The 26,850-nt window shown below is 42.8% G+C and overlaps 1 protein-coding gene, 1 non-coding gene and 1 pseudogene across 5 annotated transcripts in view; all 3 read left to right on the top strand.

Moving 5' to 3' along the window:
• Window positions 1-1,904: 1,904 nt before the first annotated feature.
• The window catches only part of Rnf8 (ring finger protein 8), a 34,519-nt gene continuing 9,573 nt past the window's right edge, over window positions 1,905-26,850 (top strand). Inside the window, exons 1-6 of one of the 4 annotated variants that reach the window (XM_090355752.1) lie at window positions 1,907-2,157; window positions 11,010-11,138; window positions 15,378-16,115; window positions 18,386-18,445; window positions 24,403-24,492; window positions 26,530-26,637. In XM_090355752.1, coding sequence (XP_090211878.1) covers window positions 2,047-2,157; window positions 11,010-11,138; window positions 15,378-16,115; window positions 18,386-18,445; window positions 24,403-24,492; window positions 26,530-26,637 — 1,236 coding nt within the window. In that variant the 5' untranslated portion in view covers window positions 1,907-2,046. Of the gene's footprint in view, window positions 2,158-2,411; window positions 2,701-11,009; window positions 11,139-15,377; window positions 16,116-18,385; window positions 18,446-24,402; window positions 24,493-26,529; window positions 26,638-26,850 lie in introns of those variants that run through there. The other 3 variants (XM_090355753.1, XM_090355755.1, XM_090355754.1) reach the window with 3 other exon arrangements.
• Window positions 6,926-10,850, top strand: LOC150047748 (endoplasmic reticulum-Golgi intermediate compartment protein 2-like; annotated as a pseudogene).
• On the top strand, window positions 18,925-18,996 carry Trnaq-cug (transfer RNA glutamine (anticodon CUG)). The gene has a single exon. It is a non-coding gene; the product is annotated as a tRNA-Gln (tRNA).

Below are 26,850 nucleotides of genomic sequence, written 5' to 3'. Positions count from 1 at the left end.
GCATGTACGAAGACAAGGGTTTGATTCCTTGGTACCACATACACAGAAAAGCCAGAAGTGGGGCTGTGGCTCAAGTGGTAGAGCACTGGCCTTGAGGAAAGCACAAGGACAGTACTTAGGCCCTGAGTTCAGTTCCCAGGATGGCCAAAAAAAAAAGGATCAAGCCTTTCCCTGGGAACAAGAACACTCAGGACATCACGTAAAGACTAAAGACCAAGAGGCAGTGCCTGAGAACATGAAAACTCATGAGTTCAGGGCTAGCCTGGGCTACATAGTGAGATCCCATTGCAAGAAAAAAAAGAAGAGGAGGAAGAGAGATGGAGGAGGAAAGGAGGAAAAGAAGAGAGATGGAGGAGAAAAGGAGGGGGTAGAAGGGAAGGAAAGTAGATAGAATTTCAGCCTAGAGATAGCTTTTTTTTGGCCAGTCCCGGGGCTTGAACTTGACCTGGGTGCTATCTCTGAGCAACTTTTACTCAAGGCTAGCACTCTACCACTTGAGCCACAGCATCACTTCTGGCTTTTTTGAGTAGTTAATTGGAGACAAGTGCCTCATTGAGGGTAAGTGTCTCATGGACTTTCTGCCTGGACTGGCTTTGAACCTGAATTCTCAGATCTCAGTCTCCTGAGTAGCTAGGATTACAGATGTGAGCCAACAGTGCCAAGCAAGATAGGTAATTTTTAACACCCTTATTGTTCAGAGGAACACCCTTCACATCCAGGCTAGGGACAGCCCTGGCAGGACCAGGATAGAATGCAGGCTTCATCCTGTCTTGCCTAGATAATGTATTCCACCAAACCACATAAAACTAAGGTGTGTAACACAGAGGCTGTACATATTAGGGTCTCCATTAGGCCTTTTTTGGGGGGGAGGGCTTTTGGTGTTTAAGTCTTTTCTCTTGGCAACTTTAGCATGTAATGTCTCAGAAAATACAGTCTGGTTGTATAAGCACTTACCTTCATGTACAACAATCTGGGATGGATCTCTTGACACCAGAAAGAAAATAAACCATTACATAGCAAGTTTTGTTTACTATCTGGCATATATAGCTCATAATCTGTTAGCTATTTACTGTTTTATTCATTCCCACACACATATACACAGTGTATCTCAATCAACCTTCCCTTCTCTATTCTCCATCTTCAAACAATTTTAGCAGGCTTCATTGTTCTGTTTTCACATGCCATTTATTATTTTACTTTCTATGATTTAGTTAACATCCCTCACCGCCCCCCCCAACTCCCTGAGGACACAATTTTGTGGAAGCAAAGTGTTCATCTGGTATTGGAAAACTGAAAACAAACAGTGGGCTGGGGGCATGGCTCAAGTGGCAGACCACTTGTTTAGCAAAAACGAAGTTTACCCCCCCCCCAAACAGTGGCAGGCATTGTGCCATTGGAGACTGTTATGGGTAGAAGCTTTCACACAATACCAAGAGAAACAGGGAAGGCTATACACATGGAGACCACTACAGTCAACGTAGGTTTAGAATATTTTTTTTTTTTGCCAGTCCTGGGCTTGGGCTCAGGGCCTGAGCACTGTCCTTGGACTTTCTCAAGGCTAGAGCTCTACCACTTGAGCCTCAGCACCACTTCCGGCTTTTTTCTATGTATGTGGTACCGAGGAGTCGAACCCGGGTCTTCGTGCATGCTAGGCAAGCACTTTAACCACTAGGCCAAACTCCAGGCCCGGATACTTCTGTCCCTTCTTTCTTCAGGTCCTTCTAGCCCCTCTGAATCCAATCGCCATTCCCACACTAGAGTCTGGTAAGGCTGCCTGGGCCCGCCCCGCCCCCTCCGTAGCTCCCTCCCTCGGGCGGCGAAGCGAGGCTCCAACGCTCGCAGCCGCGGCTGCCTGCTGCGCATGCGCCAGCCGCGAGCTTCCGGCTCTCCACGGGCCGCGCGCAGCTCCAGGGCGCGCGTTCGTTTGTGTCGAACGCGAACGGCAGCCACTGCTTCTGTCTGTTGCCTAGGAATGGCGCGGACTTACGGTACCGGAGACCCGGCTCTCGCCCGCTGCTGACTGCCACCGGGGGTGCCGAGCAGACCATGGGGGAGCCGGGCTCCTCGGTGAAGGGACGCCGAGCCGGCCGCCGGGGCTGGTGCTTGAAACGAATCGGGATGAACGCCGAGTGGCTGCTGCTGGAGGACGGGCGCGAGGTGAGGGCGAGGCGCGGGGGCGAGGCGCGGGGGGCGAGGCGCGGGGGGCGAGGCGCGGGGGGCGGGGCGCGGAGGCCGCGGCCCGGCCGGCGGGCGCGGGCGGCGGAGGCGGGCGGAGTGGCGGGCGTGGCGGGCCGGGCCGGGCCGGAGGTCGCGGTGGCCTGGGCCAGGCCCCGCCCCGGGAGAGGCGGCCGGGACCGCGGGTGCGGAGTGGGGCGGCCCCGTGCGGGGGTCCGGGATTTCCCGGGCCCGGCTCTGGCCTGCGGGGCGGGGGCGGGCCGCCAGGGCGGGGCCTTGTCAACTTTATTTTGAACTTGCGGGTTTAGTTGAGGACGCTCCGAATGGTCGTTTCCTACGCCGTCCCCTCCGCCTCAGGAGAGGTGCGGCTGGGGCCGGGCCTGCAGGCCCCGGGAGCGTCGCCCTGCTGAGCAGAGCCACGGGCTCGCCCGCAGTGCTTCACGAGTGGAAAGCGTTTCCGCGCCCGGGTGCATACATACCTTTAAGAAAGTTGGAAAAGGGAAAAGGTGCGGCCTGTGTCGGCAGGTAAGAAGGGCCAGGACTAGCGTGGTGCCAGGCTGTGGGGAGACATCACTGCAGTTAGAATGGAAAGTACGGCTCTGTCTTGGGCAGTTACGACAGGGAGCCATTCGGATCTCGGCAGTCATTTGTATGCGAGGTTTATGTTGACCATTATATTAGAAGTGAAATAATTATTTGGCCAGGTCGTAGTTCACACCTGCAACCCTAGCCAGTCTGGAGATGGCAGTGGAGAGGATCACTGTTGGAGGCCAGAGACCCATTGATGTAGGCCCTCCAAAGCAAAGAGTGAGACCCTCTATCAAGCCTCAAGCTAGGTGCGGCAGTGCAGTTCTGTACACAGGAGAGATATAGGAGGAGGATCAAATAACCGAAGTAATAAAGACTTCAGTTTTCCACAGGCTTTTTATTTTATTATGTATTTTAAGTTGGATTTTAAAAATAAGTCTCAGTTTATAGTCCCTTAGATATTTATTGACTATCCATATTGTTTGGTGTATTTAGAGATAAATAGACTCTGTACTGGAGTAATTCAGAAGTGGCTTTAAATGTTGCAAATAGAGGCTATAAAATGTTACTTATTTTGTGAAGAACTTATCTACGTAATCCAATCCCTGCTAGTTCACTGAACTTTTTCACACAACCACATATAGCCAGACGTTGCACAAGATTTGGGGAGGTGTACAGTCAAGTCAGACCCTTGCCTTTCTGTTCCCCTTCAAAGTCCCACCCAAATTTTGTGGATGAGATAGTATATCATTGAAAAGAATCCTGCCTGGGCTGGATGGGTGTCTTTAAATTTCTTAAGCCAATTGATAGAATTTGGTATAAAAACAAATAAGTAGATCACGAATTGATCTACTTACTTCATCTAATTGATTGTGATTATAAATTGATCGCAAATTATCTACTTGCCAGTTCTATAAAGAAAAGCCATAGCATCACCATTCCCCCCCCCACCTTTTTTTTTTTTTTTTTTTTGCCAGTCTTGGGGCTTGAACTCAGGGCCTGGGCACTGTCCTTTTACATGTTTTGCTCAGGGCTAGCATTCTGCCACTTGAGCCACAGTGCCACTTCTGGCTTTTTCTGTGCATGTGGTACCAAGGAATCAAACCCAGGGCTCCATACATGCTAGGCAAGTACTCTACTACTAGGCTATACTCCTTTCCCCTGTTTTTGTTGTTTTCCTTTGCTCTTGTATTTGGTCTTCATGAAGGATTCTATCCTAACAGGGTTGGCAATAAGAAGGGGTGGTTCTAGAGTATGTGCAGGCCCTCTAGGAAACCAGCCCAAGACAAAAGGGATCCTTGGTATCCTTTAATTAAAGTGGAAGTAACAAGATTATCTCTAGGTTGATAATATCAGTGTGTTGAAGGGCCTGTAAAACTTGCAAATGGGAAACATTTCTCAATGATGGTTGATGTTTTTGGTGTGCAATTCCAATGGAGAATTAAGTTCTGGCGTTGAGATTTCCAGTTGTGCACATTGTGTTCTTAACTGTAGTCAAGGTAAAGTCTAAGACCAGACACTGAAGGAAAAGATGAAATGAATGTTTTCTTCTTTTTCTGGATTCAAAGGATATGGGAGGCAATTTCAGCAAAAGGTACTCTTCTGTCTCTTCTATTTTCCCTAATGATATTCTGGCTGTTTCCCTGAACTAGGAAATATGGAAAGCTTCTTAGATAGATACTTTATGGAATAGTTTCTGATACTTTATTAGAATATGGAATACTTTCTCTCTTAGAAATCTAACAGATGGAAATTCTTAATAAATAAGGGTGACAGTTCTTAAATATTCCTACCACTGAACTATACCACAGTCCTAAACATTCCATTTTTATAGGACATACATAACAATTCGGAGGAACTGTTTGAATTAGTGAAATTTCTGGCAAACTGTCATAGGGACTAAAAAACTTTAGACTGAATTTTAGTGGCAGTGATCACCACAGCATTTTAAAGGGATATAAATGGTAAGAGTTCCTAGCTGTTATTCTATATTTTCCAGTCCTAATAATCCAGTTTCCAACTTCCTACCTAAAAAGTAAATAACTAGGGCTGAAATCAGTGAATTAGAGAAGTAACAACCAAAAACAAAACAAAAAAAATAGGCATAGAATCAATGAGACAAAAAGCTAATTCTTTGAAAAAATTAACAAAATTGAAAGACTTATAGCTATTGACAAAAAAGAAAAGGAAAAGAGACTCATATCAACATAAGTAGAGACAACTAAGGTAATGTCACAGCAAATATCTAAGAAACCCGAAAGATTATGAGGATTACTTCCAAAAACCTATACTCAGGATGGGAAATCTAGCAGATATGGATGAATTTAGAGACATACAAGCTGCCTAAGATGATCCAAAAAGATAAAAACCACTTAAACAGATCTATAATGAGCAATGCGACTGAGGATGTAATAGTCTTCTAACAAGAAAAAGTTCAGGACCTGATGGATTCACCGCTGAATTCTGTAAGAGCTTTAAATATTAACAAATACAAGTATTCCTCAAACTTTTCTATGAAATAGAAATAGAAGGATCACTACCAACACATTTTGGGAACACATCATTATACTTCATTACATTTCACTGGTAGGGACCCAATGAAAAAAGAGAATTATAGGCTAATCTTTCTGATGATCATAGATACAAAGCTCATTAATAAAATATTTGCCAACAGAGTTCAACAACTAACCAAAAAAATTATACATGATGATCAAATGGGTTTTATCCCAGAGATGTAAGACTGGTTTAATATAAATAAATCAGTAAATGTAATATACCACACTAAATAGAGCCAAAGACAAGAATCACATGATCTCAATAGATGCAGACAAAGTCTTTGACAGAATCCAGTATCCATTCACATTAAAAGTTCTGGAGAAGCATATAAAGCAGGTATCTTAACATAAAAAGACTGTATTGGGACTGGGAGTTTGGCCTAGTGGTAGAGTGCTTGCTTAGCCTGCACGAAGACCTGGGTTCCTCGGTACCACATATATAGAAAAAAAAGCCAGAAATGGTGCTGTGGCTCAAGTGGTAGAGCTCTAGCCTTGAGAAAGCCCAAGGACAGTGCCTAGGCCCTGAGTTCAAGGCCCAGGACTGGCAAAAAAAAACCCGACTATATCAAGCCTGGTGGCTATATCCAACTGGTAGTTCATACCTATAATCCCAGCTACTGAGGAAGCTGAAATCTCAGGATTGTGGTTTCTGTCAGCCTGGGCAGGAAAGTTTGTTAGACTCTTGTCTCCAACTAACTAGCTAAAAATTAGAAGTAGAGGGCCGGGAGTTTGGCCTAGTGGTTAAAGTGCTTGCCTAGCATGCACGAAGACCCGGGTTCGATTCCTTGGTACCACATATATAGAAAAAGCCGGAAGTGGTACTGAAGCTCAAGTGGTAGAGTTCTAGGCTTGAGAAAGTCCAAGGACAGTGCTCAGGCCCTGAGTTCAAGCCCAGGACTGGCAAAAAAAAAAAAAAAATTAGAAGTAGAGCAGTAGCTCAAAGTGGTAGAGCACTGACCTTGGGCAAAAAAGCAGGGACAGAGCCCAGACCCTGAATTTAAGCCCATGACTAACAAAAAAAATGAGGAAGGGATGATTAATATATGACATACCAATAGCCATCATCATACTAAATGGTGAAAAACCATTTCCTTTAACATTAGGAACTGGGCAAAGATGTCCATTTTCTCTACTCCTTTGAAACTCCTAGCTTGAGTAATAAGGCAAGAGAAGGACATAAAGGGGATTCACATAGATAAGAATTCAAATTATTCCTATTTGTATTCAACATGATCCTATAGCTAAAGAACCTGAGAGACTATACACAAGCTTCTAGAGCTGATCAAAGCTAATGGAACAATTCTCAATGACTCGTTGATGTTTTTGGTGTGTAGTTCCCAGAGGAAATTAAGTTCTGGTGTTGAGATTTCCATGCATGCACGTTGTACTCTTTTTTTTTTTTTTTTTTTTTTTTTTTTGGTGGGGGGTGTGTGTGTCATGGGGCTTGAACTCTGGGTCTGGGTGATGTCCCTGAGCTCTTCAGCTCAAGGCTACCGTCCTACTCTTGAGCCACAGCCCCACTTCTCATTTTCTAGTGATTAATTGGAGATGAGTCTCATGTTTTTTAGTTCTTTAGTGCCCGGCCTGGCCTTGAACTGCGATCTTTAGATCTCGGCCTCCTGAGTAGCTCGGATTACAGGGGTGAGCCACTTTACCTGGCACACATTGTACTCTTTTAAGTGTAGCTTCTAGAACTTTAGTTAAATTGTAGGATACAAATCAGTAGCCTTTCAGTATACCAACAATGTACATTCAGGGAGATTAGGAAAGCAATTCTATTTGTAATAACCTCAATAAAACAGAAAGAGAGGAAATAAACCTAACCAAGGGAAGAAAAGATCTCTATAGTTAAAAGTTTAAAAATCTGAAGAAAGAAATGGGAAACCACAGCAGGAACTGGAAAGACCTCTCATGTCCACAGATAGGTGGAATTAATATCGTGAAAATGTCCTTACTGCCAAAGGTGATCTACAAATTTACCATAATCCCCACCAAAATCCCAGGGATGTTCTCACCAGACAGAAAAAAACTATCCAGAAATTCATGTGGAAGAACAGACCCCAGAATAGTCACAACAATTCCCAGATGTAAAGTTCTACTACAAAGTTAAAATAACAAAAGCAGTTTGGTACTGGCACAAAAATAGGTCTGAGGATCAGTGGAACAAACTAGAAGACCCAGAAATTATGTCACATACAGTTATCTGATATTTGACAAGGGAGCCAAAAATGTACAATAAAAAAAAGCCTCTTCTTCATAATTGCTATTGGAAAAACTGGATGTCCTTATGTAGAAAACTAAACTTGGATCCCTGTTTGTCACCATGCCACCAGTATTAACTCAATCTGGATTAAAGACCTCAATATCAGAGACCTGAAGCATTGAAGCTATGCAAGATGGAGTAGGAGGAACGTTAGAACTTAAAAACACAGGCAGAAACTATTTGAGAAAGGGTACAGCAAATAGGATAGACTTGACAAATGGGATTACATCACAGCAGAGGGCATACCCACTAAATTAGAAAGACAGCTGACAGACTGGGAGATCTTTTCCAACAAAATTCTAATATCCAAAATATACAAGGAACTAAAAAAAATATTAACCCCTCTCCCCAAACTAACAAACTAATCAACAAATGGACAGTGGACCTAAGGAAACTTCATGGAAGAAGTAAGAATGGCAAACATGAGGAAAAGAGACTTCCAAGAAGAAATAAGAATGGTGGCCGGGAGTTTGGCCTAGTGGTTAAAGTGCTTGCCTAGCATGCATGAAGACCCGGGTTCGATTCCTCGGTACCACATACATAGAAAAAAGCCGGAAGTGGTGCTGAGGCTCAAGTGGTAGAGCTCTAGCCTTGAGAAAGTCCAAGGACAGTGCTCAGGCCCTGAGCTCAAGCCCAGGACTGGCAAAAAAAAGAAAAAAAAAAAAAAAGAAATAAGAATGGTGTAAACACATGAGGAAAAGAGACTTCTAAGAAGAAATAAGAATGGTGTAAACACATGAGGAAAAGAGACTTCTGAGAAGAAATAAGAATGGTGTAAACACATGAGGAAAAGAGACTTCTGAGAAGAAATAAGAATGATTTAAACACATGAGGAAATTTTCAGCATCCCTGACCATAAAGGAAATGCACATGAAAACAACATTTTGCCCCAATTAGATCAGCCACCTTCAAGAATTCAAACAACAAATACTGTCAGGGATATGGAAAAACAGGAACCCTACTGTACTGTTGGTGGGCATGTAAACTAGTATAACCACTATGGAAAGCTGTTTGGCAGTTCTTCAAAAAAACTAAACACAGTGACCTAGGCTCCTCTGAAACGTGGTGTTGGCTGGGGCCATAACTACAAGCATGACTACATGAAGGAAGAGGAAAGTTTTCCTAAAGATGAGGCGATTGAATCGGAAAAATAAAAATAAACAACAATCACCAAAAAAAGCCCACTACGTTTGGTGAAAGAATTGGATTTTTTTTTTTTTTGTGGGTCATGGGGCTTGAACTCTGGGCCTGGACACTGTCCCTGAGCTCTTCAGCTCCAGGCTACCACCCTAACCCTGGACTTGGGCATTGTCCCTGAGCTTTTCAGTTCAAGGTTACTGCCCTACCCCTAGATCCTCAGCCCCACTTCCCATTTTCTAGTGGTTAATTGGAGATAAGAGTCCCACAGTGTTTACTGCCCATTCCAGCTTTGAACTGCAATCCTCAGATCTCAGCCTCCTGAGTAGCTAGGATTACAGAGGTGAGCCACTGTGTCTGCTAAGAATTGGATGCCTTTCTAAAGGTTGTCAAAAACCCAGTAGAGACTTCAGCCAGTGATGGTTTCTCTGATGTCCTTAATTACTTTGGCTGTGCTAACAATAATAGAATTCTCAGTATATGAAGATACATGGATGAAGTGTGAATATGAAGTAGACAAAGATTTTTCTAGTTGTTGGAGCAGATGTATTGGATTTAGCAGAAGCGGTGTTACTTCTGCAAATGATCTTATTTATGAAACAATAGTACTTGAACTTTTACCACAGCAAAAAGAGTGGCAGAGGATGCTGCAGCTGATTAAGAGTAGGCTACAAGAAGAGCATTCTCTTCAGGGTGTAACATTCAAAAGTGCTTTTAAAAGTTCATCTACACCACTTTCTCCCAGGGAAGATGACTATCAAAGCAGTCTCCAGATACATGCAGAATCCATGGCAATCTCAATGCTAATAAAGTAGCAGGGAATTTTCCCATAACGGCGGGAAAGGCAATTCCACATCCTTGTGGACGTGTGCTCTTGGCAGCACTGGTCAACGATGACTCCTACAACTTCTCATAGGCTATATTGCTTATCTTTCAGAGAGGTTGTTCCAAGAATTATTAGTCCTCTGGATGGAACTGAAAAAATTGCTATAGATCATAACTAGATGGTCCCATATTTTATTACAATAGTACCAAGAAAACTCCAGACATACAAAATTTCAGCAGAAGTATATCAGTTTACTGTCACAAAAAGGGAGTGCATCATCAACCATGCTGCCAGCAAACATGAAGTTTCTGGAATCTTGAGGTGACAGTTACTGAAGAGGAGCATATGCCATTCTGGTAGTTTTCTGTAGGACTCTGTGGTATTGTTGGAGGAATCTTTTCAACAACAAGATGTTACATGGAATTGGAAAATTTATAGTTGAGATAATTTGCTGTCAATTTATCCCTGGATCCTATAAATCTATCCATTTTGTTCCCTTTGAGGATGGCCACACAGCCAACCACCTAACTCTTGCAAAGTAATACACATTGTTACCTCCTGAGGGGAAGGAGAAAAGAATTTTTACTGAGACCTAAAAACCTTTTTTTTAATAAAAAAAACAAATATTATACAATATATTCAAAGAAAAGTATGATTGAGAAACTAGGAGCATACTTTCTTTTTTAAAAAGGAAAAGAAGCAGGTACAGGTGCTCACACCTGTAATCCTAGTTACTCAGGAGGCTGAGATCTGAGGATCAAGGTTCAAAACCAACCCAGGCATGAAAGTCAGACTCATATCTCCAAGTAACTACAAGAAAACTGGAAGTGGTGCTGTGGCTTAAAGCGGTAGAGCAGAAGTCTTGAGCTAAAGAGCTCAAGGACAGTGCCCAGGTCCAGAATTAAAGCCTCATGACTGACCAGAAAAAAAAAAAGAAAGAAAAACCTCAGTGTGAAATCCTATTGATATTTTGCCTGTCATAAATGTTCTAGAAGAGATAGCACAGCAAATCAGTGACCATACCAGCTCGACGCCAATGTCAATCTGAGCCTCTGGTTCTCTCATACCTGGGGACTTGGTCCTGAAAAAAAAACACACACACACACACACAGCTGAGGAAAAGACCTTTATAAGTGTGCATGTTGCCTGCTTCTGTTTTTACAAACCTGATATGAAAATAAAAGATGTGAAGCAAAACAACAACAGCAACAACCCAAATCTAAACACAGAACTTCTCTGTGACCCAGCCGTACCACTCTTGGGTATCTTCCAAGATCATTCATTCATTACTCTGTGATTGAATCATGTTGGCCCGACAACCCTGAGAGTCTACAGTTAACTCCTTTCAGCTCTCTTCTTATTGCCTTTCTCTACTTGATGGCTCTCTTGACAACAGAATTGTTTGGATTCCTCAGAAATCTGTTTTCCCAAGTCTGGATCATATACTCTGCTGATTGATAAGACGGAAGGACCTCCTTTTCCAACACAGTGATTGATCGTCTCTCCTTACATTGTTGTCTTCTAGGTGACTATAGGACGAGGATTTGGTGTCACATACCAGCTAGTATCAAAAGTCTGTCCACTGATGATTTCTCGAAACCACTGTATTTTGAAACAAAACCCTGAGGGCCAGTGGACAATTAAGGACAACAAGGTAGGAGCATGCATAGGTGCCTAATGACTTTGAGTTTTATATATTTTTCTATTATTTTGTTTTGCATAGATGATTCATTGTGTAAAACGGAAAACGTCAGTGTTCTTCCCTTATCACTTTGTTTTCTTTCCTCTGTACAACTTCTGAATTCTGCGAGAGGCCAGATTACATCAGTAACTTCTAATGACCTGGGTTGAATGCGTTGTTAATGAGTGAATTGTAACTATGAAGGGAGCATCTGAATTAGGGTCATAGGTCCTATTAAAAAACTAGACTGAGTTTTGGGGGGAATTGGCTCTTTTTCTTTTATTAATTAATTAATTTGCCAGTCCTAGGGACTGAACACAGGGCCTGAGTATTGTCCTTGGGCTTTCTCAAGGCTAGAGCTCTACCACTTGAGCCACAGCACCACTTCTGGCGTTTTTCTATGTATGTGGTATGGAGGAGTTTAACCTGGATCTTTGTATATGCTAGGCAAGCACTCAACATTAGGCCAAACTCCTGGCCCCGAGTTGGCTCTTTTGAATTGAAGGTCCAGACACCCTAGGAATCAGATGAAGCTTCTAGAAGACGTTTGTGGCTCAGAAAACAAGGGAAGAGTGGAGAAAGTAAGCTTAATTGCACTTAGCTCCTTTCGTAATGCTTCTTCCTCTTCCACCTAAGCCTGAAGAAATTTTATGTTGAATAAAAGGGTTTTCTTCTTTAAACAAACCTGTGTGTTGTCTATTGGAGAATATACTAAAGGAACTAAAATAGTATATAAAGCCCAGAGATTAAGGAATACTAAGTGCAGGTGTGCAAGTACCAGAAAGAAATGAAAATAGTTAAGTTTAGAAAGTTTTGGGGGCCAGGACTATCACCTACTGGTAGAGTGCTCACCTAGCATGCACAAAGACATGGGTTTGATTCCTTGGTACCACATACGTAGAAAAAAGCCAGAAGTGGTGCTGTGTCTCAAGTGGTAGAGCTCTAGCTTTGAGAAAAGTCCAAAGACAGTGCTCAGGTCTGAGTTCAAGCCCCAGGACTGGCCCCCCCCAAAAAAAAAGAAAGAAAAAAAAAAGCAGTAAAGCAATATAAAGTGGTATCTAGACATTTCAAAACTTTCTTTTTTCTTTTTGCCAGTCCTGGGGCTTGAACTCGGGGCCTAGGCACTGTCCCTGAACTTCATTTGCTCAAGGTTAGCTAGCACTTTACCCCTTGAGCCACACTGCCACTTTTGTTTTTTTCTGTTTACATAGTACTAAGGAACCCAGGGCTTCATGCATGCTAGCAAGCCCTCTACCACTAAGCCACATTCCTAGCCCTTGGCCAGGATTTTAAAGGTACCTACTAGAAGGAGGGAGATTGTGCCTCAGTTCAATCCATTCTTAGAAGACAACATTAAGAGAAGGAAAGGAAACAAGAGTGGAAGATGTTTGCTGCACATATAGTGGATGAGAACCATATATATACATATATATTTTAATATGTATATTTTATTTATACATACATATATATTTTTTTTAAAAAAGAAGATAAGACCCAGTTTCAAAATAGGTAAAAGACAGACATTTAGCCGGGCACTGGTGGCTCACACCTATAATCCTAGCTACTCAGGAGACTGGGATCTCAGGATTGGGGTTCAAAGCCAGGCCGTCACGTAAGTCCGTGAGACTCTAATCTCCAGTTAACCACCAGAAAACTGGAAGTGGCGCTGTGGCTCAGGGATAGGACAGTAGCCTTGAGCTGAAGAGTTCAGGAATAGCGCCCAGACCCAGAGTTCAAGCCTCAGGAATAACAACAACAACAACAAAAAAGACATTTATCAAGAGTATAAAAAAGGTTCCCAGGGCCCGGAGTTTGGCTTTGTGGTAGAGTGCTTGCCTAGCATGCATGAAGGCCCGGGTTCCATTCTTGGGTAACCACATACATAGAAAAAAAGCCAGGAGTGGTGCTAAAGTGGTAGAGCTCCAGCTTTGAGAAAGTCCAAGGACAGTGCTCAGATCCTGAGCTCAAGTCCAGGACTGGGAAAAAAAAAAAAAAAGAAGTTCCCATTGGCCCATGCCTGTAATCCTAGCTACTCAGGAGGCTGAGATATGACCATTGTGGTTCAAAGCCAGACCAGGCAGAAAAGTCTCCAATAAACTCAGAAAAAGCCAGAAGTGTCTTAAGTGGTAGAATGGCAGCTTTAAGCACAAAGAGGCTCAGAGATAGCACCCAGAGTTCAAGCCCCAGAAATGGAAAAAAAGAAAGAAAAAGGTTCAATAATGTTCATTCTCCTTAATGATCAGGGGAGAAATTCACATAAAAAACACAAGAAAGCTAGGTGCTATTGTAATTCTAGCCTGTCAGAAGGCTGATATTTGGAAGATCATAGTTTAAAGTCAACTCAGACAGAAAAGTCTGCTATACTCCTCCCAAGTAATTAGGAAGAAGTTAGGTTAGAGACATGGTTCAAATAATAGAACAGCAGCTGAGTAAGTAAGCCAAGAGAACTGGAGTTCAAATTGTGGACACATAGGTCTAGGTGATATCCCTTGGCTTTTTTACTCAAGGCTAGTGTTCTACCACTTGGGCCACAGCTCCACTTTCAGCATTTTTTTTTTTTTGTCGGTCAGTCGTGGGACTTGAACTCTGGGCCTAGGCACTGTCTGAGCTCTTCAGCTCAAGGGTACCCCCCTCCCCCTTGAACCACAGCGCCACTTCCAGTTTTCTAGTGGTTAATTGGAGATGTTTCATGGACTTTAGTGCCCAGGCTGGCTTTGAACCACAATCCTCAGATCTCAGCCTCTTGAGGATTACAGGTGTGAGCCACTGGTACCAAGCACTTTTGGCTTTTTTTGTTGGTTAATTGGAGATAAGAGCCTCACCAGCTTTTCTGCCTGGGCTAAACTCAGATCCTCAGATCTCAATCTGAGGATTGCAAGTGTAAGCCACTAGAGCCTGCCCTATATAAAGTTTAGAAGAAAAAACAAAACCTATGATAGATATACTGATATGTTTACTTTGTGGTTATTCACCTAGTATATTTGAAATTTGTGCACTTTGTTGCCTATTTTTTATTAGCATATATCAGTTGTATAGGGGGGTTCATTATGACATTTCTACATTTATACACAGTGTATCCTGATCAACCTCACCCCCTGAATCACGCTCCCTTAGTCTATTCCCAATTTCTTAAAACTGTATTATTTGCTTTTAACCCCTATACTAGTACTTCTTCAAAATCAGTGAGTAGTGAACATTATATGTGAGTCAGTATGCTATGTGTTTACATGTGTTATCACATATAAATCATATGTTATCACATGTGTTACCACTGTTCAGTGAGATAAGTACTGTACTACCCATTTTGTAGATAGAATTGAAGCACAGAGAATATTAACAAATTGCTGAAGGACATGCAGCTATTAAGCCCAAAGGGTTACATTTGGGCAGTGAGCTCAAGGCTGAGTATAGAGCTCCAGTCTTTTTTTTTTTTTGGCCAGTCCTGGGCTTGAGCTCAGGGCCTGAGCACTGTCCTTGGACTTTCTCAAGGCTAGAGTGCTACCACTTGAGCCTTAGCACCACTTCCGGCTTTTTTCTATGTATGTGGTGCCGAGGAATCGAACCCGGGTCTTCATGCATGCTAGGCAAGCACTTTAACCACTAGGCCAAACTCCCGGCCCTAGAGCTCCAGTCTTAACTACTATGATGCAATGCCCACAGATGTCTGGTGATATTAGTTAGATCAAGCTCTACTTACAGTTTAATTCCATGGGTACCTGCTTTGGAGTTTGCGTGCACTGGGATATATTGAGGGAACACATGCAAAGACAGTACTTGAACAACTTTGCTGACCAAGCCTACATTATGGACTTTACCATTAGATACCATTTTTTTTTTTTACTAACAGAAGTTTGTTTTTTGTCTTTTTCCTTTTCCATTTTGGGCTATTGCCTTTAGTTTTGATCAATATGAGCAATTCAGTTTCAGTTCTCTTCTGTGCTGTTACATATATATAAGTAATTTATCACCTAATAATATGATGATTCTTGCTTATTTTATAGGCTCTTCTCTGTAGAGAAGTGTGAAATAAGGGTGAAAAGACAAAGTGCTGTTTGATGAATGCTGTTGTAAGGATGGTTGGGCTAGGAGCCTTTTTTCCCTGTTTATTCTCTGGACTTTTCCTTCAGAAGAGGCAGAAGGGATTTAGCAGCAGGAAAGAATTCCCACTAGGTGGAAGAAAACAGGCAGCTTAGTTTGTCTCTCTTTCTTCAGAGTCTGAATGGTGTTTGGCTGAACAGAGAACGTCTGCAACCACTGCGGGTTTATTTCATCCAGGAGGGAGACCACATCCAGCTTGGAGTGCCTCTGGAGAACAAAGAGAATGCAGAGTATGAATATGAAGTTACTGAAGAGGACTGGGAGAAGATCTATCCCTGTCTTGCCCCAAAGAATGACCAGATGATGGAAAAAAACAAGGTCTTGAGAACTAAAAGGAGATTTAGTTTAGATGAATTAGAGGGTCTTGGAGCTGAAGGCCCCTCAAATCTGAAATCTAAAGTCAGCAAAGTGTCTTGTGAACCTGGTCAGCCAGTGAAGTCACATAGGAAAAGTGAAGTGACAAGTCAATCCTTGGAATATTCGTGTCCTAACTTGACTTCTCTTGAAGCAAGTAAGACCACTGGGGCTCATCATTACCCTGGCCCTCAGAAGGGCAAAGAGCTTCATCATAAGAAGCAGAAATCCTCAAACTCCTCAGTATCTCAGAACAGCTTAGAGCTGTTTAAAATGAATATGTCCAGGATTTTGAAGCTGAAATCACAGATGCAAGAAAAACAAGTAGCTGTTCTGAATGTGAAAAAGCAGTCCCAGAAGGAGAACTTAAAGAAAATTGTGAAAATGGAGCAGGAACTGCAGGATTTACAGTCCCAGCTGTGTGCAGAGCAGGCTAAGCAGCAGGCCAGAGTGGAGCAGCTGGAGAAGACCTTGCAGGAAGAGGAACAGTATCTCCAGGTATACCATTCAGGGAGGGTAGGTGCCTTGCAAGCTTCTAGCTGGTGCTGATTCTGGTCAGGCACCGAATGCTGAGTACTAGGAATGAGAGTAGATAATGTAAAGATGTTGAGGGAAGTGTTAAGACTCCAACATGCTGATGAGATCAGGAGCCACAGTGATCTCCCTTGCGGCTTGAAGTGGTAAGTGACTGAAAGAACTAACTATGACATAAGGATTATGTCATTAGGATTGATAGCAGAGGTGTCTTATACCCAAGATCAATTCAGGGAGAAGGTGGGTAAAGATGAGGATGCTACAAAATCACAGCACATTCCAGTGAAGCTCATAGTTGTCTTCCTGACTGTCTTTGCTATGTGGTCAAAGCAAGTGTAGATCAGATGACTACTATGCCATTGTGCCTGACAAGTGTGTCAGCTATGAGGATTAGTTAGCCGTAGCTAATGTAGGAGGTGGAAGGCTAGAAAAGCTTTTGTTACATGCAGTGAGCATGAAAAGGGACAAGAATCACGACTCTCTTGTTGGGCAGAATGAGAAACTAACAGCCTTTCTTTAGTATAAGAAAGTAAGGTAGCAATTAACTGTCTTAGTGATGTCAAAGTGAGATCAAATGTATTCCGGTCCCTAAGTCATTTGCTTAAATGACAAGCTCAGACACAAAGCTTTAGACTGGAGCTCATCCTGTCCCTGCTCAAAATGTCAGCTCCCATCTGGCAGGAACCATTTTAGTCCCACCCTGTTGTTCAGGTAATGTTGAATGTCAAGAACTCCCCATTGTTGACTTAGAACTAAGAAGGACCAATCACAACTGAAGTGAAAAAGCCTTATCTTTTGTTTGGGTTGCTCAGGGCGAGCAACAACCAGAAGCAGTGTTGGCTTATTGCTAAACAATTTATAAATTTCATTCTAATCTCTGCTATGACCTTGAGCATGTAGGATTAGCAAAGGCCATGAATTAAGTGCCCTTTAAAGATATGCCCTGGCTGCATATCCAGCACAGATGACTTCTTGAAATTATTAGAGGGTAATAATCTCTTCCTATTTAGTATCATACCTTCTCCAGAGAGAATTTTCTCTTTCTCTTGTATGTATCTGTTGTATGTATGTATGCACACATGTATCAGTACTGGAGCTTGACCTCAGGGCCTATGTGCTGTCCCTTACCTCCATTTCCAGCATTTTGGTGATTAATTGGAGATATTAGAGTGTCAGGGACTTTGCTGCCTGGTCTATCCTCAAATCTTGATCCTCAGATTTCAACCTCCTGAATAGCTAGAATTATAGGCATGAACCACATGTGCCCAGCCCAGTGGTTTTCTGTTTTGTTTTCTTTTTACCCAGAAATGTTTTACCTTGTTGAGAAGTGGTATTGTACACATAATGGAAGAATAGGTTTCAGACATTGTATTAAACTAGAAAACAATTTTAAGTTGACATATTAATGTTTGAGGAAGGAAGAGCTTAGATGTTCTTGTGGAAGAAGCTGGACATATGATTTCATGATGTGAAATCGTATTGGAGGGGCTGACAGAACTACATCAGAACCTAAGACAGAGAGGAGGAACAGCTTAGAGGTTAAAAATGGAAAAGACTGAGTGGAGACAGGGTGGGCAGACTGAGGGAAGAAACTTTGAAGTTCTTTTTTTTTTTCCTTACCAGTCCTGGGGCTTCAACTCAGAGCCTGGGCTCTGTCCCTGAGTCTCTCTTTTCTCAAGGCTAGCACTGTACCACTTGAGCCACAGCACCACTTCTGGCTTTTTCTGTGTATGTGGTACTGAGGAATCAAACCCAGAGCTTCATACACACTAAGCAAGCACTCTTTCATTAAGCCATACTCCAGTGCCCCCTTTTCCACCCCCTCTTTGAAGTTCTTAATAGCACCAGCATGCAAATTGTCTTCATTTAAGGATTTGGTGGCTCTGTAGTTGAGTTTGCATCCTTTGTATGTTATTTCAGTAGCCAGTCAATAAAGGAGGCTTGTACTGTAAGCCTGTAGTCTTTTTAGAACCATCTAAGTGGTGGCTTTGAGTCTTTTTAGAACCATCTAAGTGGTGGCTTTGAGCTGACAGTTCTGAAGAGTGCAATATTTGAACAAATAAACTACTTGAATCTTTTACTGCCAACAGCTTGAATTAAGAGGGGGGATTTTCTACTTGCCCTGTTGTTTCCAGATGCTCCTCACCCTAGCTGGCCTGCTCTGGTAGCTGCTGAGTTTTGTTCTCTCTTCTCCTTCCTAACGGGGAAACCTTCATTTTCTTTTGACTTTACAGGGTTTGGAGAAAAAGCAAGAAGAGGACTTGAAGCAACAGCTGGCCCAGGCTCTGCAGGAGGTAATTTCTCTTGTTTCACTGTTCAGAGACAGTAGTGATTTATAAGAAGTGAAGGGCCGGGAGTTTGGCCTAGTGGTACAGTGCTTGCCTAGCATGCACAAAGACCCAGGTTCAATTCCTTGGTACCACATACATAGCAAAAAGCCAGAAGTGGTGCTGTGGCTCAAGTGGTAGAGCCCCAGCCTTGAGAAAATCCAGGGACAGTACTCAGGCCCTGAGCCCAAGCCCAGGACTGGCAAAAAAAAAAAAAACTATAAAATTTAAAGGATCGGGAGTTTGGCCTAGTGGTTAAAGTGCTTGCCTAGCATGCATGAAGACCCGGGTTCGATTCCTGGTACCACATACATAGAAAAAATGCCGGAAGTGGTGCTGAGGCTCAAGTGGTAGAGCTCTAGCCTTGAGAAAGTCCAAGGACAGTGCTCAGGCCCTGAGCTCAAGCCCAGGACTGGCAAAAATAATAATAGCCTCGTTTAATAAGCGGCCCCATGGTGTAATGGTCAGCACTCTGGACTCTGAATCCAGCGATCCGAGTTCAAATCTCGGTGGGACCTAAGAATCTTATTTAATAGGGAAGGGGGGGAAACCAAGACAGGTAGGGGGGGTGGGGGGAGGGTAATGGGTGCCAAGACATGTGAAAGGGTATCAGTGTATGTGAATTAATGCACCTTCTATCTGGCAAATATCATGTAACCCTTTTACTAATTACAATAAAAAATTAAAAAAAAAAAAAAAGAAGTGGGCAGCCAAGCATCACATGACCACTAGCTGCCTCTGCCTTTTAGCCCAAACATCAGCAGCATCTCCAGTCTGCAAACAGAGCAGGTGGCAGCTGTTCTCACCATCAGGCTGGGAATTTGAAGCCTCACAGATATACCAGATCTTAGCATGAAAATTTACATCTTCATCTGGGCAGAAGTTGCTCTGGTAGTGATGGCAGGTGGGGGAGGAACCCCCAAAGCAAAAAAACCAACCCTGTAGTCATGGAGACTCTGGAGAAGAGGTTTGACTTTCAAAATAGTGAGAACAGCAGAGCGGAGATAGGAGCTATGACTAAGTCTCACGTCTCTGAGCTATGACATCTAGAAACATTTCGAGAATGTTTTTACAAAAGCCTTTAAAGTCACTAAGATTGTGCAGTTTAATCACAAAATACACGGACTTAATTGTAGTGTAATCTCACAGGAATAAAATTCTCCGAAAAGATTACCTGTAGTCTATTTCACTTAACTACTTCATTTGGTTTATTTGACTTGTGTGTATATGTGTGTGTGTGTGTATGTTTATACTGAGGCTTGAACTCAGTGCTTCGTTGTCTTGCTTGGCATTTTGCTCCAGTCTGGCACGTTACCACTTGAGCTATAATTCTTACTTGCAGCTACTTGCTGGTTAATTAGAGATAAGAATTTCCTGGGTTTTTCTGCCTGGGCTCTCTTTGAAGCTGGATCCTCATATCTCATTCCCCTGAGTAGCTAGGATTTACAGGAGTGAGCCACCAGTGCCCAGATTTTTATCTGTATTTATTTATAATATTTATTTTGCATATAGAAGTCTATATTTATTATTATTATTATTGTTATTATTATTATTATTATTATTATTATTTTGGGCGTGAGCTTCGGGTCTGAGTGCTGTCCTTGGAATTTCTTGAGGCTAGAGCTCTAAGCACTTGAGCCACAGCACCATTTCTGTTTTTTTTCTATGTATGTGGTACTGAGGAATTGAACCCAGGTCTTTGTGCTAGCTAGGCAGGTACTTTACCACTGGGCCAAACTCCCAGCCTTATATTATTATTATTATTTTTTATTTATTTGTTTATTTTTGCCAGTCCTGGGCTTGAGCTGAGGGCCTGAGCACTGTCCTTGGACTTTCTTAAGGCTAGAGCTCTACCATTTGAGCCTCAGTACCATTTCCGGCTTTTTTCTATGTGTGTGGTACCGAGGAATCAAACCCGGGTCTTCATGCATGCTAGGCAAGCACTCTACCACTAGGCCAAACTCCCGGCCCTATTACTGTTTTTAAAGCTGCCTCATCTTCTGTCCTTTATGTATTATGACTAGTAGTTTGATATAAGTTTTGCCAGGAAGTTAATGGGTTAGCTCAAATCTCCTTGAGAAAAGTGAGCATGGGAATTTTTTCTTATATTCATTTATTGTTTATTTCTCTACCTTACAGTACTAATAATTATGTGGTATTGTAAGTGTGACAGTGCCTACCTTAACTTCCTTGAGGGATCCACAAATAGTTTTAGAAAAATTTGATGTTTTGGTATTTTTCTGAGATTGTTTTATTTTGTAGGGTGGGAGAGAATTATGTTTCCCATTTGGAATATGTTAAGATGAATATTTAGATGCAGGTTTGAAGTTGACTAAAAAACAATAAGGCTCTGTTCCCTGGGATTCCCTGAGGGATCATTGTACAATATACACACTTGTTCTGAGCAGACAGGAGAACACACATCATGGATGCTTAGCTTTGAAGTCACTGAACTGAGCTGAATCCTGATGCTTTCAGATCATGATTCTGTATGATCATGCCAGGGGGACATGTTACTTTGTTTTTTCTTTGCCAGTCCTGGGGCTTGAACTCAGGGCCTATGCACTGTCCCTGAGCTCCTTTTGCCCAAGACTAGCTCTACCACTTGAGTTATAACACCACTTCTGGCCTTTTCTGTTTATGTGGTACTGAGGAATCAAACCCAGGGCTTCATGCAAGCTAGACAAGCACTAAGCCACACTCCCAGCCTGACTTGTTACTCTTAACTAAAGCAGTGATTCATTTTTGTACCTTTGAAGTTACTCATTATCACACTGATAGAAAATCTTGAATTTATAGAGAACTTTAAAATGCTTCTGAATGTTTGTTATAACCTGTTCTCTTTACTTTTGGGGGGTAGGGGTGGGGGTGGGGGAATGTAGATTGAACTTGGGGCCTTATACTTGCTAGGCCTAATCCATGCTCCTAGCCCTTTTAAATTTACTTTATTTTGGGGGTAGAGTCTGTCATTTATGCTTTGGACTGGCCTGGAATGAGATGTTTCCTGCATGGCTGGTATGATAGATGTACACTATCATGCCCAGCTTTTATTGATTGAGATAAGTAAGATCTTGTGAAATTTTTTGCTGGGCTGGCCTTGAATTGGGCTTTGTGTCCTGAGTAGCTAAGTTTACAGGTGCCAGCCACCATGTCCAGCTTGGAAATACTATTTTCTTACCAATACTGTGGTAGGAAGTACACTTGTTTTCCTATTTTATAGATAAGAAACTTAAGGAGCATGCCAGGCGTGGTGGCTCGTGCCTAGCCTAGGAGGCTGAGATCTGAGGATCTCGGTTCAAAGCCAGCCCAGGCACTAAAGTCCATGAAACTTATCTCCAGTTAACCACTAGAAAACCTGAAGTGGTGCTTTGGCTCAAGTGGTAAGGTGGTAGTCTTGAGCTGAAGAGCTCAGGGACAGCATCCAGACCCAGAGTTCAAGACCCATGACTGACAAAAAAGAAACAAAAAAGAAAGTTAAGGAGCATATATGTTATTGGTCAGAAGACCTAGACCTTTTGACATAGCTCCCTTTTTCTGAAGATCACATGTTTAAATTTTTCTTTTTTTTGTGGGTCCTGGGGCTCAAACTCTGGGCCGACATTGGCCCCAAGCTACCGACTTACACCTTGAGTCTCAGCCCTACTTTCCATTTTCTAGGGGTTAATTGGATATAAGAGTCTCCGGTTCTTTAGTGCCCGGGCTGGCTTTGAACTGCAATCCTCAGATCTCAGCCTCCTGAGTAGCTAAGGTTACAGGCATGAGCCACTGCGCTCGGCTTATTCTGCCTTTCAAAAAGGATTTAAGGAAAGATGCTAAAGTCCAATCTATGCTTGTATATGAAGAAATTAGCAAACTAATTCCCTCCCTCCCTCCTTCCTTCCTTCTCTACTTCAGTCCTGTCTTTCCTTTTCCTCCCTTTCATGCTGGGGATGGAACTCAGGATCTCATGCATACTAAGCATGCGATTAATCACTGAGCCACACACCCAGCCTTTTAATTATATTTCATAAATGTGCATTTCTTAACATTTAGGATAAGCAGCTAATTGTATGAATCAGCTATTAGCTTCTAGGCATGCTATCTTCCAGAAGACTTTAGCCAGGTTCAGGCAATATTGTATTCTGAACATGAGGCTTATCATTTGTAGAATGAGTAAGTTAAAGATTGTCTTTATTGTTTTTTTCTTGTCAATCAGAGGGCTTGAACTCAGGGCCTGAGTGCTGCTTCTGAGTTCTTTTGTTTAAAGCTAGCACTCCACCATTTGGAACCACAGCTTCACTTCAGGAGCTTGAATTCAGGGTCTGGATACTGTCCATGGGCTTTCTCAAGGCTAGAGCTCTACCACTTAAGCCACAGCACCATTTCTGGGTTTTTCTGTGTATGTAGTACCGAGGAATCGAACCCAGGGCTTCGTGTCTCTACCACTAGGCCACACTTCAATTTTTTGGGGGGCGGGGGATTACTGGGCTCGATCTCAGCCTAGGCACTGTCCCTGAGCTCTTCAGCTCAAGTCTACCCCTACCCCTGGGCCTGAGCTCTTCAGCTCAAGGCTATGGCTCTACCTTTGTGCCAAGCCCCAATTCCCATTTTTTAGAGGTTAATTAGAGACAAGAGTCTCAGGTTCTTGGGCCAGTAGTGTGGCCTAGTGGTAGAGTGCTTGCCTAGCATGCTCGAAGGCCCAGGTTCGAGTCCTCAGTACCACATACATTAAAAAAAAGCTGGAAGTGGTGCTGTGGCTCAAGTGGTAGGGCTCTGGCCTTGAGAAAAAGTCCAGGATAGTGCTCAGGCCCTGAGTTCAAGCCCCACAACTGGCAAAAGAAAAGAAAAAGAGTCTCACATTCTTTTGTGCCCGGGCTGGCTTTGAGCCTTGATCCTTAAATCTCAGCCTCCTGAGTAGCTAGGATTACAGGTATGAGCCACTGTGCCCCGCTGACACTTCCAATTTTTGAGTTGTTAATTGTAGATAAGAGTCTCACAGGGAATTTCCTACCCAGGTTGACTTCAAACCTCGATCCTCAGATCTCAGCTTTCTGAGACTAGGATTATAGGCATTAGCCATCAGCTCCCCACTAACTTTTTTTTTTTTATTTCAATAAGATGATGATCAGAGTACCTGAACCCCATTTTGTTGCTGCTGCCACTTTTTTTTGTTTGTTTTGGCCAGTCCTGGGGCTTGAACTCAGGGCCTGAGCACTGTCCTTGGGCTTTCTTTCTCAAGGCTAGGACTCTACCACTTGAGCCACAGCACCACTTCGGCTTTTTTTCTATATATGTGGTACTGAAGAATTGAACCAGGGTCTTCATGCATGCTAGGCAAGCACTCTACCACTAGGCCAAACTCCTGGCCCTTAGAGTGTTTTTGTTTTTTAAAATAAAATGCGCGTTTTGAGGCCTTGAGCCAAGCAAACATACACAATCAGACTCTGGAAAAGCAGTAAAAGTTCTTACATTGATTTGATTGGCCACTGAGGTTGGATTAGGGACTAACATTTGATAGCCTCCCTCATAATCCCATCTGTGAAAAAACAGCAGTTAGAGTGGATATCCTAAATAAGAGATGTTATTTTATTTAATTTTATTTATTTATTTATTTTTTTTGCCAGTCCTGGGCTTGAGCTCAGGGCCTGAGCACTGTCCTTGGACTTTCTCAAGGCTAGAGCTCTACCACTTGAGCCTCAGCACCACTTCTGGCTTTTTGCTATGTATGTGGGGTACCGAGGAATCGAACCCGGGTCTTCATGCATGCTAGGCAAGCACTTTAACCACTAGGCCAAACTCCCGGCCCCAGAAGATGTTATTTTAATTTGAAAATTCATTTGGTCCCTGAACCAAAGTCTCTGACTAAGGGGAGAAGTAGACGTGTGTAGCTGAAAGGAAGGATCTATGTAGCTTATCCTGAATATGTATTTGCTTTGTTTCTGCAGCATCAGGTTCTAATGGAAGAGCTCAGTCGCAGCAAGAAGGACTTTGAAACAATCATTCAAGCCAAGAACAAAGAATTGGAGCAGACCAAGGTACAAAAAAGAGGATTGAGGTTAAGGATTCAGTTAGTACATGCAGCTCAGCATTTTTGACAGTGCATGGGTTGCTATGGTGAACAAAGAGAGAGATTATGGCTGCTCCTTGCCTCTGGGGAAATAAGCTGTAAAATTATTCAAGGCTTATAGAAGGTTCTGCCTGTAGGGCAAGATCTCTTTCTTTCCCTTGTCCAGAAACTAAATGCTGGAAATAAGACACTGGCATCTGGCATTCTAGTTCATGGTGTGGTGAATGTTCCTTTGGGGTGTGTCACTGATACAGACTATGGAGTGTCAGTCAAAAATGATAGTTCAGGGCTGGGAGTTTGGCCTAGTGGTAGAGTGCTTGCCTAGCATGCATGAAGACCCAGGTTCGATTCCTCAGCACCACATATATATAGGAAAAAAGCTGGAAGTGGTACTGTGGCTGAAGGGTAGAGTTCTAGCCTTGAGAACAGTCCAAGGACAGTGCTCAGGCCCTGAGTTCAAGCCCCACAACTGGCCAAAAAAAAAGATAGTTCATTGTAATATGTTTACGTAATTCTTTTCCTACCATATCAGTAGAACTTTTAAATTCAGTGTTACAAATGGAAATGCCCATCAGAGCCAAAGCGGTAATATAAGTGAGCGTAGGGCCTGGTGCAGGACAGTGAGGGTGAGGTGCTTCGCTGCCTTTACTCAGGAGGCAGTTCTTTTGTACTCAGTTGTTGCCATCTGGGAGTGCAGGCCCAGCAGTGTTACACCTGACTTTTCTAAGGCAAGAAAAATCATTTCTGGTGCAAGTGAATTGTCTCAGGTTTCAGATATTGGCAGCAAGTTCAGCTGTTGTTGTTATTATTATTTTTTTTTTTTTGTGGATTATGGGGCTTGAACTCTGGGCTTGGGTGCTGTCCCTGAGTTCTTCAGCTCAAGGCTACCACCCTACCCCTTGAGCCACAACCCCACTTCCCATTTTCTAGTGATTAATTGGAGATAAGAGTCTCAAAGCTTTGTAGTGCTTGGGCTGGCTTTGAACTGCAATCCTCAGATCTCAGCCTACTGAGTAACTAGGATTACAAAGTATGGGCCAATAATAGCCAGCTATTGTTATTATTTTTAAATAATAGATATAATCATACCATTTATGTACTTTGAGGGTACCATATGATGTTTCCCAGAGCTGATTACAGAAGGGATGAGGTGACTTTTTCCCCAACCTGTAATCCTGCAGCTTGAGTTGAGGGACTGGGAACTGACCCTAAGCTTCTTTATGCTTAAGGCTAGCATTCCAACACTTGAGCTTCAGCACCAGTTTCCACTTTTTCTAAGTAGTTTATTGGAGATAAGAGTCTCTCAAGCTGTATGTGGTGGCTCACACCTGTAATCCTAGCTAGTCAGCAGGCTAAAGTCTGAGGATCTCGGTTCAGAGCCAGCCCAGGTACTAAAGTCTATGAGACTTATCTCCAGAAAATCCGGGAAAACCGAAGTGGTGCTGTGGCTCAAGGGGTAGGGCAGAAAGGTAGCCTTGAGCTGAAGAGCTCAGGAACAGTGCCCAGGCCCAGAGTTCAAGTCCCACGACCGACCCTCCTCCCTCTGCGCCCCCCCCCCCCCAGGCTGACTTTGAATACAATCCTCTGATCTCAGTCTCCTGAGCAGCTAAAATTACAGGCCTGAGTCACAGTCCACTCTTAAAACAATCACATAGTACATTGTATACATGCATAGAAATGTCATAATGATATTACTTTCCCCAACTAACATATACTTAATAAATTTAAAAAAACACACCAAAAAACTATCAAGTCCAAGTTAGGGTGCAGACATTTAGACTGTAGCAAGTGGGAGAAGAAAGAAGGAAGGAAGTTAGTGTCTGTATTAGAAAGCAATTCATGAGAAATGGTAACCCAAGGGAAAAGTGTTTCGTTCTCAGGTTGCTACACCAAAATGAATTTTTAATTTAAACTTTCTAAATCCTATTCCAGATAATTAACCTAGCTCCCTGCACTAATCTGCATTCTCCTCAGTTTTCTCAAATGGCATTATATGTCTTTATAGGAAGAAAAGGATAAGGTGCTAGCTCAGAAGGAAGAAGTCCTTAACCACATGAATGATGTGCTAGAGAATGAGCTCCAGTGCATTATTTGCTCAGAATATTTCATTGAGGTGAGTATGAAACAGTGGTTAGCCTCTCACACTTTGCCACCTCTGAGGGGTTTTCAGGGGCCTTTCAGGTTGTTCCTATAGGGAAATAGTCTTGAGACTTTTATTCCAGGAATTTTTAGCTATTTTGATTTCAAAGTGACATCTCAAGATGGCCTCTTCTCATTAGGTTCTGTAATTGTCCTCTTGATTGTCCCTTTTCTTACTTGAATTTTT

Source organism: Megascapheus bottae, chromosome 22, assembly GCF_031878675.1.
Source record: "Megascapheus bottae isolate mThoBot1 chromosome 22, mThoBot2.hap1, whole genome shotgun sequence".
Taxonomy (NCBI): domain Eukaryota; kingdom Metazoa; phylum Chordata; class Mammalia; order Rodentia; family Geomyidae; genus Megascapheus; species Megascapheus bottae.
The sequence above is the reverse complement of the archived record's forward strand: the minus strand, read 5'-3'. Positions and strand labels throughout refer to the sequence as shown.